Source organism: Spermophilus citellus, assembly GCF_964194105.1.
Source record: "Spermophilus citellus genome assembly, chromosome: 14".
NCBI lineage: Eukaryota > Metazoa > Chordata > Mammalia > Rodentia > Sciuridae > Spermophilus > Spermophilus citellus.
In genome coordinates, this window is record NC_138194.1 from 104,694,437 (window position 1) to 104,705,886 (window position 11,450).

General features: G+C 57.9%; 2 protein-coding genes across 5 annotated transcripts; both read right to left on the reverse strand.

Annotated features, from left to right (window-relative positions):
* Positions 1 to 633: 633 nt before the first annotated feature.
* PYCR3 (pyrroline-5-carboxylate reductase 3) lies at positions 634 to 4,214 on the reverse strand. The gene is made up of 6 exons (XM_081266078.1): positions 4,019 to 4,214; positions 2,503 to 2,567; positions 1,916 to 2,095; positions 1,523 to 1,735; positions 1,120 to 1,212; positions 634 to 960 (listed from the first exon to the last, which is right to left on the reverse strand). The coding sequence occupies exons 1-6, from the start codon at positions 4,197 to 4,199 to the stop codon at positions 778 to 780; spliced, it is 915 nt and encodes a 304-aa protein (XP_081122204.1). The 5' UTR covers positions 4,200 to 4,214; the 3' UTR covers positions 634 to 777.
* Positions 4,215 to 4,863: 649 nt separating this feature from the next.
* GFUS (GDP-L-fucose synthase) lies at positions 4,864 to 9,418 on the reverse strand. Of its 4 annotated transcripts, none has more exons than XM_081266076.1 (11): positions 9,301 to 9,418; positions 8,588 to 8,744; positions 8,149 to 8,302; positions 7,011 to 7,139; positions 6,854 to 6,927; positions 6,546 to 6,679; positions 6,348 to 6,412; positions 6,021 to 6,087; positions 5,797 to 5,876; positions 5,500 to 5,599; positions 4,864 to 5,191 (listed from the first exon to the last, which is right to left on the reverse strand). In XM_081266076.1, exons 2-11 carry the CDS (start codon positions 8,731 to 8,733, stop codon positions 5,136 to 5,138), a joined length of 1,005 nt encoding a protein of 334 aa, XP_081122202.1. In that variant the 5' UTR covers positions 8,734 to 8,744; positions 9,301 to 9,418; the 3' UTR covers positions 4,864 to 5,135. The 4 variants fall into 4 exon arrangements, with proteins under 4 accessions (XP_081122202.1, XP_081122199.1, XP_081122200.1 ...); XM_081266073.1 differs by having other exon boundaries at positions 9,261 to 9,369; XM_081266074.1 differs by having other exon boundaries at positions 8,149 to 8,263; positions 9,261 to 9,367.
* Positions 9,419 to 11,450: the final 2,032 nt, after the last annotated feature.

An 11,450-nucleotide genomic window follows, 5' to 3' on the forward strand; every position in this document is an offset into this window, starting at 1 on the left:
CTTGTGGTCCATCTTAAGGGACATACTTCAGAGTCGAATCCTGCAGAGGCCAGTGTAATGATGCCATGGCCGCAGGACCTCCAAGACTTCTGAACCAAGAGGCCATCCCAGGGCCTGGCTCCACCTGACTATGTGCCAGGAGCTTAAGGTCCAAAGGAGGGAGGGGACATCTGGCTGGCAGGGGGTGGGTCTCCTCTCCCAGACACTGAGCAGCCTCTCTGACTGCCCACTGCCCACCCGGTACTGCCCAAACACTGAGGTGGACCCAGCAGGCACACAGCCTTCCCAACAGCAGCAGGCCAAGCTTTCTGGCTTTAAGGAGGGAAGGGTGCATCTTGTGCAGACTCCATGGTCCTGTGCAGGTCCTGGAGCTGGGATGAGAGCGCTGGCCAGGCTGCACTGCTGAGAAATCTGAGGAAGGGCCAGCGCTCCAGACCAGTCCCAGCTACTCTTGTTGCCAGCAGCTCTGCTCCTGGCCTCCAACCACCCCAAAATGCAGGCCCCTAAGAAAGAACATCACCCACTATGGTGGGCTCATTAGGGGTAAGGTCACCACTATTACGGGTGGGAGATCCCCACAGGAGGGGCTGCATTTATCTCTGCATTTATCACTTGTGTGGGATGGAAAGAGAATTGTGGTCCTTAAGGGAAGGGAAGGAGGGAACTGGGTGGGGTGGGTCTGGGCAGCAAGGAGGCCAGTGTGCCACAAAGGGCTGTTCTAGGCACTCAGGAGATTCAGGTGGGTGAGGAGCCATGGCCTCCTCTTGAGCTTGGGACCTATTTCCTGCTGAGCTCTTTCGCCCGGCAGGTGGCAGCTTCCACAGCACTCATAGTAGCCGCTCGCAGTCCACCTTGTTCCAAGGCATGGAGCCCATAGATGGTGGTGCCAGCTGGTGTAAGCACATCTGTCCGTAGTTGGGCCGGGTGCTGTCCCTCCTGCTGCAGCAGCTTGGCTGTCCCCTGGGAAGAAAGACATTAGGGGTGGTCACTCAAGAGAGGTGGGGTAGCTACATGTTTCCCCAACCTTGGCCTGGGATTGCAGGCCTGCTTCCTCCCTGCCCACTGGAGATGGTACAGGTTGGACCTTTCCAACCTTCCCCTGGGAAGACCCTCACTCACCAGCAGGGTCTGGGCAGCAATGCGGTGAGCCAGAGCACTGGGCATACCCATCTTGATGGCACCTTCAGCCAGGGCCTCAGAGAATGTGCACACCTATAGCAGCAGCATGGTGGAAGGGTAATGTCAATGCTGACACTGCCCAGACACAGCTCCCGGCCTTGAGAAGCCTCAGAAGCTTCAGGAACAAGGCCTGGAGCATTACCATGCATGCCCAGAGCCAAGATCAGCCCCAAAGGCCACCAAAGCACAAAGTTCGGAGAGGGAGAAGGGCTAACAAGAGGCTTGGAGCCAGCACTTGAGGCCCCAAGGCTGGACTCCTGAGGGCACAGGTATCATGTGAAACTGGGAAGGCCTCTTTTGGTTGAGGGCTTACCTGCTGGGGTATGGGCAACTCAATACTCACAAAGGCTACACCACTGCCACTGAGGCCAGTGTGGATGTCCACATAAGCCTCAGGCACCTCCTCACACTGCCCACAGGCCTCCAGCAGATTTTGCAGGAGCTTGGCCTCCTCGCTCCCAGCATGGTGACCCCGTGCCATCACCATGGCCCCCTCCTGGACTATGCAGGGCAGATTGGGTGAGACTCGTAGCACTCGTGTGTTCGGGGGCAGCAGCTGGTCAGAGAGAGGTCAGAATCAGGCAGCCTGCAGGACAGGGCCCTGACAGGCGATGTCTCAGGCAACTGTAGGCTCCAGTCCCCACGTCCTAGGCAGTGTCAAGAGGCTGTCTGCTACTCCAGTCCGACCAGCACAGCCGAGGCTGTGGTCAAGGCCTCACCCACAAGTGTTGCTCACCTCCTCCAGGGTGCTCAGGGAGACCCCAGCAGCCACAGACACCAAGACATGCTCAGCAGTGACCACAGGAGCCACCTCTTTCAGGACAGCTGGCAGGACTTGGGGCTTGGTGGCAAAGATGACCAGCGAGCAGCTCTGCAGCACTTCCTGGTTAGAGTGAGTGGTCTGGCACCCCAGAGCCTGCAGAGGGACACCAGGACCAGGACCAGGACCAGAGCTGCATGAGCGGGCACTCTACCACACCACAAGCTGCCCTCCATCCCATGAGTCCCCTCAGGCCTCTTTCACTTTAAGAATCTGCATTAGCCCTGCTCTCAATAGCCAAGACCACCCAACTGGCCCTGTTCTTCACAGACCCCCAAGCCTGCACCTTCCTGACCCCTCCATCCCAATGAATACCCATGCCCAGTCCTGCCTACCCCAATGGAGCATGAATGTGTTCAACTTGTATCTGCGCCTCCCTCTACAATCTTGACTTTCCTCTTGGCCTTTTACCTCCCTTTCCCCAGCCACCCAGTCTTAATAAGGTACACTTTCCTGAACCTAATGACTGTCTCAGGAGGACAAATCATCTGGGCCCTGCTCACCCGGAAGTGGCAGAGGTTCCTGTCTGTTGGTGCACTGGCCAGCACCTGCTTAGCTTCCACTTTGCCTAGAGAGAAAGGCAGAGGTGGAGGCCACTGATGAGGAGGAGATGGAATGGCCTGGCAACCTGAAGTCAGGCTATCAAACCCACCTGATTCAACTCGGCAGTCACTGTCCCCTGCCTGCTGCTGGACACAGGGGCCAGGAGTTTGTCTGGTCCTGTGAGGACATAGATGCTAGGGGCCCCAGCCTCCAGGGAAGGGATGGCTGCCTGGAGCACTTAGGTTGTTGGCCAAGGGACAGAACCCCAGAGGGAGCACCAGGTCTAGGGATGGGGTGGAGGAGTGGGTATGAAGCAGCTAACAGAAGGTTCAGCAGCAGCTGGGCTTTCTTGAAGGAAAGGAGTGTGCTAGGATGTCCTAGAGGAAGCTAAATGACCATTTGGTGGAAACTGTCTGCTTTTGTAGGATATAGGGATGAGAAAACTGAGCCAGATTTCTGTAAGGTGGAACAGGAAGACAGAAATGCACACCATGGCCCCTGGATGCAAGTGAACCATCAGGTTTTGCCTGAGACTGTGGTAAACTATTTCTGATTGATTGTGACCCGTCTGGACTTTGAAGTATGGCTGAAGGAGAGAGCCAAAGGTCACCAGATCCCTATCTGTAACTTACATGCAAAGGTTTCTAAATGCTGTGCAGTATAGGACTAGGGTGGCAGTAATGCCCCTGCTATATACTATTGAGCCCAGCTGGGATGATATCCCTGGCCCAGAAGACATTGGTGTTGTCTAAAGACCAGCTGTCACAACTCAAAGGTAATTAGCATCTAGGGAGAAGAGGCCCAGAAGGCTACATGCCCTTGGATACACAGGAGAAATTATCTGGTCTAAATGTCCACAATGCTGTCCACTATTGGATGTGGAGCCTCCACATAAATAGAAAAAATAATTAGAAGCTCAGGAAGGCCACCAAGACCTAGGCCATGAGTCCAGGAAGCTGGCCATAGATGCCAGGGTAAGTCAACACTGTCCAGGAGAAATATGGTTCAAACCAAATGTGTAACTATAAATTCCCTAGCAGCCACTTAAAGACAATAAGAAACAGGTGAAGTTAATTGTATTCTTTACACCCAAAGTGTACAAAGTCACAGCTGTACTAAAAAAAAAAAAAAAAAGGCCTAAGGCATGTTACTTTTCTAACTCTTCCCAAACCAGAATGTTCTTTAGTCTACTCATCCACACGCGATCCAGAGGCTGGTTTCACACATGGCTCATGGCCAGGTCGGGCAGCAGCTCTGGCCGCCCACAGTAGGAAGCCAAGTCTAGAGGAGAGGGTGGGCACCACGCCTAGCACAGCCACAGCTGGTGGAAAGAGAGCTCAGCCAGCCCGGAGATCTTGGGGGCGTGGGGACCGTGGAAGCTTGCTGCCCAGGAGCCCTGCAGTTCACAGCACCCACCCGGAAGCGCCCCTCCTACCCAGCCAGGAGACCTGTTCCCATCAGGGACAGCCACCCCACCTGCTCGGATGAGGCCTTGCGCAATGGCTTCCGCCATGCGGCCCGCGCCCACGAAGCCCACGCGCAGCCGGGCTGGCACCGCCGCAGCCTCCATCGCGTCCGGGGTCACTACTTGCGAGGCTGCGGCGATAGGCCCCGCCCCTCGCTGCTCATTGGCTGCAAGAGCTACGGGGCTCCTCATCGCCTTTTGCGGGGAAGTCGGTGGGCGGGGCGTACCAGCACACCGGTCAGTGCTGACAGTAATAGGGAGCTGTGGTGGGTTCTGGACCCAGCTAGGGGCCAGGCCTTGTTTTTTACTGACTGCATGTCTGTCCACTGAAAATGCGACGGCCAATGATACTCAACCCTCTGGTGGCTGGAGCTGACCTATCAAAAAAACAGTGCAGCCTCCCCCAACCCCCTACCACGCAACCAGCTGCTGCAAAGGGCTATGAGATGAAGGGCCAGGCCTGGCCCAGCTCTTCTAGTCTCAGAGAAGTCCGTGCTACCCAATTACCAGCCCCAGGTCCTCCTCACAATATCAGACAGCCCGCTGGGCTCGTCCAAATCCACACCCTGCATCTTTCCTGAAGGTTCTCAGGGTTCAGATGAGCAGGCCCCAGTGAGCTGCTCACCCAGGCCTAAAAGGGCTAGGCTTGACTAAGATCCAATGGGACTACGGAGACATTCCCTCTCCGCACCTCAGCCCATCAACAGCCTGTTCTGCCTGCTGCTTCCTGCTCCTCAGAATCGGTTCTCAGGGGCTGATGATCCCAAGGGAAGAATGGGCCCCAGGACTGGACAGTCTGGGAGACAGTCAGTGCTGGGTGTGGGGGATGGCTGAGGACAGAGCTGCCCAAAACAGGTCTGTGGAAATGTACTTTATTGGCTCCCAGACAAAGCACAGCGGGCCCAGAGTGCACTGAGAACAGGGCGGTGGGGGGTGAGGTGCTGGGCCAGGCCTTGATTTCCCTGAGGATGAGCACAAATGGGTCCCCGCTAGACAACTGCCTGGAACCCCTGGCAGAGGCAGTGGGACGTGGCCCGGGTTGCTGAGCAGCGTCCTTGGTTCCTGGCAAGGTCTGAAGGTGGGGGGCGCTGGGCTTTGCCAGCTGAGTGCCTGCTCATCTGCACAGCTTTACTTCCGGGCCTGCTCATAGTTGTCAGTGAACCAGGCACAGGTCTCCTTTACAGCTGCAGGTGGACAAGTGAGGGCTGGTGAACAGGTGAGGGCCAAGACCACAGTGACCCATAGGACCAAGGGAGGGTACAGGCCCCAGGGACACAGGGAAGTCACTTCCTCCAAGCTGCAGTACCCAGACTCCCAGGTGACCAGGCCTGGTGACCAAATCTGCAGAGCACCCCACCTCCACATCACAGTAGGAAAGCAGAAGCCACAGCAAGGAGCAAAAGGGAGGAGCAGTGGAGGGAGGTCCAAAGCCAGGGGGGGCTGGGGGATAGGAGGTTGCCAAGGGGAGGACACTGGAGGGGGAGGGGCTCACCCTGCTTGAAAGGTGTGAACCGGAAGTCAGGTAGGTAGCCCCGAAGCTTGCTGTTGCTGGCTGTCTTCTTAAACTGCCCGTCTGACTTGGTGGTATCATACTAGGCACCTTGGTCAAGGCCACAGCAGAAGGTACACCCCACCTCTTCGCTACCTTAAACCTGCCTTTCCTGGGGAGGGAGCCTGGCCAAGACAGACCCCCTCCAGTTGCCAGGGCAAGTACCACCAGGCCACAAAATGGTGTTAGGCTGAGTGTCCCACCTGGGCTTCAGTTCCTCTAGAGTGCCCCAAAGGATACGGTGACTTCCCCGTGGAAGCCCATGGCCTCCATCACAGCCTCAGCTGCCTCCTTGATGGAGACCTCATCTTCCTCGCCCACTGTGGGAGCAATGGGCAGTGGCCTATTAGGCTTCCTATCAGCCTCCTATGGGTGTTTCTGCCCCCACTTCTCTGCCAGCCCTCAAAGACAAACTGGGTCTTGTCCCACTGTAGGAATGGGGTGTGGGGGCTGTGGGTGCCAACCTGAGAGGATGATGGGCTCCACCTCACTGTACTCCCGTAGGACCCAGATGAAGAGCCGGGCCAAGTCCTGGAGGTCAGGCAGGCAGGTAGGTCAGAGCCCACAGTGACAGTCAGATGAGGGAGCCAGGGGGCCACACTGCTATCTCTGCTCACTGGGGGCACAGCCATGGCTCACCCAGGAGGGTATGGGGTTCCTCCTCCAGGCAGCCCTTTCTCTTGCTGAGCTCACAGCTGGACCAGGGACTCCCAGGCACCCATAGGGACTCTACCCAGACGCCCTCGTGCCACTGCCTCCCCATCAACCCAGCAGGCCAGCCTTATACACACCAGCGAGTAGATGAACTGCCTCCGTGGTTTCCCTGTACCCCACACTGTCAGGGCAGAGCCACTGCCTGCAGATTAGGGGCAAGAGCAATTGTCAGAAGCATTCCAGCTGCCATGAGCTGTCTAGATGGGAGCCCAGGGACCCCATCAGGCCAGAACCCTGGGAACTCTGGATAGGACATGCTGGGCAGCTGCACTCACTCTTCGCCAGGTGCACCTTGTGGATAAGGCCAGGCAGCACATGGCCATCTTCAATGTTGAAGTTGTCGTGGGGCCCAAAGACGTTGGTGGGGATGACAGCGGTGAACGTGCAGCCATGCTGCTGAAAATAGGCCCTGCAGAGGCCCAGCATCTCCTGCCTCATCCCAGGACACAGACCCCACCCACAGCTGGTCTCTCACAGATGCAAACACCAGACTCAAGAAGGCAGCCACCCAACTAGCCCCACCACCAAAGCTTAAGCCCTCCCCCACTCCTGGTTAGGCCTGGCCAAGGCAGCAGAGGAGGACCTGTTCTGCACGTCAATCATCCTCTTGGCGTAGGAGTACCCAAAATTGCTGTTGTGGGGTGGCCCGTTGTGGATCTATGGGAGCAAAAGATGCACTGAGGCTCCCACTTCCAGATTCCACCCACAGACCAAGTCCTACCCCACATAGGCCCCCTCACCATGGTCTCATCAATAGGGTAGGTGGTCTTGTCAGGGAAGATACAGGTGGACAGGCAGGAGACCACCTTGCAGACGCCCACCTCGAAGGCAGAATGCAGGACATTGTCGTTGATGTGCACATTCCTCCTCTGCAGGGTGGAGCAGGGTAGGTCAGGCTGCCCAGGCAGGAACCCAGCCCCTTTCCACTCCTCCAGAGACAGAGGTGGGGACACACTCTGGCCCCTCAGACATAGGCAGTACCTGTGCCTGTTCGTCTAACTCCTCCTGGGACAAGACAAAGCCTCTCAGCACTGACCTTACTGAAGCCACTATCCCTATCATAACCACATAGGGTCTGGTTCTGTTCTGCCTGCCTGGGGTTGCTGAAGGCAGGGCAGGTCACAGAAGAAGGGACAGGAGCTCAGGGGCCTAACCTAGCCCTGGGTGGGAAGCTCCCACTACACTGAAGTGGCCCCTCCCCTCCCCACCCAGGGGAGCTCACACCCAGGTCTCCTTCTCTGTGGCCTACCCTGATCCCCCATGACTCCCAGTTCCCTTTCCTAAGTTGACATGAGATGGCCATGGCATTTGGCCTGGCCTCAGAACAGGGAAGAGGCTGGTGGCCAGGCAACTTATGGGGGAGGCTGAGATAGACAAGGAGGGCCATGGATGACAGTGACCCTGGGCAGAGTCTTGCGGAAGCTTCTGATCCCAGTGCTGGCACAGGCCAGTCAGGCCAAGGCTGCTGCCCAGAGGCAGGAGGCCAACCAGTAGGGGTACAGCCCTTACATTATACCCCCTATTCCCAGGGCACAGACACCCTTGCACCCCATCGAGCACGGTGGGCCTGGCTCAGGAAGCAGGAACCGGCCTCAAGCCACGTAGAACGACAGCTTCTTTCAAACCCCCCACCCTCTTTGCAGGTTGACTTTTTACTGATCTAAATGCCCCCAGACCCACCTACATGGCCTTCTGCCTGCAGCACGAATGTGTGTCACTGGGAGTCCCTCAGGGGCTGCCCCCATCAGGCTGTGCCAAGCCCCAATCCTCAGGGACTCCACGAGGTAGGAAGAGGAACCTGAGAGTGGGAGACCCGCTAGAAAGTTCTCAGAACCTGGACTCCTGTCTTCCAGTGCTTGCTGTCTCCCCCCAACTTACCCAGAAGTCCAAATTGTATTTGATATTCCGGAACAGGCCCCCTACCATTGCAGCAAGGTGGATGACATGAGTGGGCTGGACCCTCTGGAACAGGGCTTGGGTCTGTGCTGTGTCCCTGGAGGAAGCCGGGTTGTCAGGGGCCCCGTGGAGGGCCCTGTATGGGGGAATGGGGGCTAGTACTAAGTGGGACCATTGCAGAAGGGGCAGCCAAAAGCACAAGTGGTGGAGTTCAGTGGGTAGCTGTGAAGGAATGGCTTGCAGAGAGGAATGGGAGGATGCCTGCCCAGAGCAGCACACCTAGGCCAGGCCAGACACCTGGCAGGGAGGGCCCAGACTGGGGCCAAGCTGGGGGTGGGGGGCAGCAGATGTGACTCCAGGCTCTTCTGTCTGGAGAGGGCATGGGGAGGAGGGGAATGCTTCTGGGACGGTCTCCACTCACGTGAGATCAGCATCTTTGGAGGAGACAAACACCCATTCCTCTCCAGGAAGGCCAGCCCCATCTTCCACCACCTTCTGGATGGCTCTGCCCACCAGTCCAGAGCCCCCTGTCACTAGGATCCGCATGGACCTCTGGGGGTCACCCATGGTGGCTGTACCTGGAGGGCCAAATTGGTGTGAGGCCAAGGCCATCCGGTTCCAATCCTTCCACGCCGCATCCCCGGGGGCAACGGTCACAGGGGCAGACCCCGAGAGGGGACACAGGCCACAGGCAGTCAGACAGACCCTGCTGGACTGAATCACACCACCTCCCAGTCCTGTTTCCTGCGGCCCTGACTGGGGCTCCACAGCGGCCTGGAGGCTACCATCGGAACCAGAGCAGCTGGAGGCAGAAAACCTTGGCGCTGAGGCTCCAGGAGCAAATCGTGGGGGCTACTTTCAGCCAAAGCCCACAAGCCACAGACAGGCAAGGGGCAGTACGGTGTTGGCAGCCCCGTGTCCACCCACGCCTGGCTGGTCCCTGGAGGCCCTCGCGAGCCAGGTTCTTCCCTGCAGGCCGCGGGCTGGAGGAACCCGGCGCGCCGCCGCCGGGAGGACCCAACCTGGGAGCTGGAAATCGGCTCCGGCCGCAGAGCCCCCGCGACCACTCTGACGGGAGGGGCCCCGCCGGACACCTGGCGGTCCCCACCCGGCTGGCGGCCCGCGCCGTCTCACCCGCGCCCGGCCCCCAGCGCCGGCAGCTTCCGGCGCGGTCGGCGGCGGCGCGGTCGTGGGGCGGGCGGCCCGCGGCACTCTGGGAGCCGAGTCCCGGCTGCGCCGGCGCCGCTCGGGCGCTTCCGGGAAACGCGCAGGGCCGCGCGGGAGTCCGAGCCCCGGGCGCGCCCGCCAGGTTCCAGCGCCTGCCGGGGCCGCTGGGGACTGGCGAAGGCTGCGCGCCCGGCGCCCCCGCGCGCTGCGTGGCCCTGGCAGAGCCCGGCCGCCCCGAGCCGCGCCGCTCGCCCGCGCGATGCTTCTGGCGCGCGGGGCCGGGGCCTGGGTCCAGGCGCGTGGGGACGCGCAGGCCTCGGTTGCCCTTCCCGCCGTGAAGCCCCGCACCTCGGTGTCTGCCTGCTCCCTCTTCCCGGTGTGGCCGCTCCCGGAGCCCCTAGTTGTCTGCGAAAGGATAGGGCGCAGACTGCCCCGCTGCACCCACGGGACCGGGGACGCCGCGGCAGGGACGACCCGCCGGGAGCAGTGTGCCCTGCGCTGCGGGCCTCGTGACTGCTCCGTAGATTCCGCGGCCCTGCTCCTTTCGCGCGGACCGTTCCGATCGCCCCTTTTGCGAATGGCCCCGCATCTTCGCACGACTGGGCCGCAGCCTTCGCTGTGCCACAGCCACTGCCCTACCTGGGGTGCTGGTGACCGGCCTTGGCGCAGCTCGAGGGCCCGGGCAGGAGCTCACAGGGGAGCAGCAAGGTGGCTCGCATCCTATCAAGAGTACAAGGCTTTAAAAGCAACCGGTCCAGCAACCGGTAAATAAACTGCAACCTGCCCTCCTACCTTGACGTCTTATTGTGAAAGTGTGTTTCCTAACGACAAAACCCTCAAGTATCCATAAAGGGATGAGGTTTTCCTGTTGATACCGCTGGCGATGAAAATCGGGACCGAGTTCGGCTTCCTCCAATGTTGAAGTTTGAAATCAGAGAAGCCTCGAGGCAAGCATAGAAAGCTAGTTTTATTTGAATAATAATAGACTTCCCCCGTGAAGGAGAAGGGGGCTTTGGACATTTTAGGCTTTCTTTGTTCTCCTGCCCTCTTCCCCCTTATCTCTCCTTCCTGGTTATGTGATGAGAAGCAGATGCCAGGCAAAGGGCCCTACGGAGTAATCCAGGCAGGTGGCAGCCCAGGCGGCATTAATTAACATATATAACTCCTGGCAGCGAGGGACAAGTTACCTTAGCCACAGGTTGGAGCAGGAGTAGGTTATCTTGCTAAGGGCTCTGGAGGCATTAACACTGCAGTCCTCCACGGGTGCCTTCAACTTGCCTTCAACTCCCCAGACCCAAACCGTCCTCCATCTTTACCGCCGGAACCCCATACCTGTCTACACTGGCGGCCTGTCTTCAATTCTTGCTTCAGTACAACTGAGGGCCCACAGAGCTTCAGCAACGGTAGAGCTTTCTTTGTAGTGCACATGTCGGGCTCTGGTGAGGGTTTGGCAGTGCTGTTCATACAGATGTCAGTTGAGGCCCTCACAAGCAAGCACACTGGCTGAGGAGTGGGGCCTCCAGGGACAGCTGTCAACCTTGTACATGGAAGTGGAGGACTTGTCCTCTGGGGAAATGAAGCAGTCTCTAAAAAAGCCTCCTACAGAACTGGAAGAAAAGAAAGACATCATGATTTGTCTCCATTCCAGAAAATTTTAGCGTTTTACTCTATATTTCAGTAAAATTACTAATTGTTATTATAATGAAAAGTCACATAATTTGTATTCTGAACAAGACAATAATTAGTTTTTTTTTTGCTGTTGTTTTTTCTTTCTGGTACTGGGGATTGAACCCAGGGGTGCTCTACTACTGACCTACATCCTTAGCCTTTTTTATTTATCGTTTTGAGACAGCGTTAGAAATACTAGGGTGCTTCAAGGAATCAAAGGCATGCTCCAAAGTAGCTCAGGAAGGCAAAGAGAAAACCTTACTTCTGCAGAGTGTGCTGTAAGCAAGCACACTGGTGGAGGGAGCTTCTCATTTTGTTCCTAATGGAGCACTGCCCCTTGCTCTGATAGGAGGAGGACAGGAGGAGCTGGGGTGACAATCTATGCATTTGCTAATTTTAAATTTGGGGAGGGCAAGGGGAAGGGCTGTAGTTACAATAGCTAGGATTGG

Bases quoted from the DNA above. Each gene is read 5' to 3' on its own strand.
- PYCR3 (XM_081266078.1), bottom strand. From the start codon at position 4,199: ATGAGGAGCCCCGTAGCTCTTGCAGCCAATGAGCAGCGAGGGGCGGGG. The intron at 1,736-1,915 runs GTGAGCAACACT...CTCTCTGACCAG, and splicing joins CCCTGAGCACCCTGGAGGAG to CTGCTGCCCCCGAACACACG. The intron at 1,213-1,522 runs GTGAGTATTGAG...CTGCTGCTATAG, and splicing joins GTGGCAGTGGTGTAGCCTTT to GTGTGCACATTCTCTGAGGC.
- GFUS (XM_081266076.1), bottom strand. From the start codon at position 8,733: ATGGGTGACCCCCAGAGGTCCATGCGGATCCTAGTGACAGGGGGCTCT. The intron at 6,680-6,853 runs GTCCTCCTCTGC...GGGCCTCTGCAG, and splicing joins ATGATTGACGTGCAGAACAG to GGCCTATTTTCAGCAGCATG. The intron at 5,877-6,020 runs GTTGGCACCCAC...TTGCTCCCACAG, and splicing joins GGAGCCCATCATCCTCTCAG to TGGGCGAGGAAGATGAGGTC.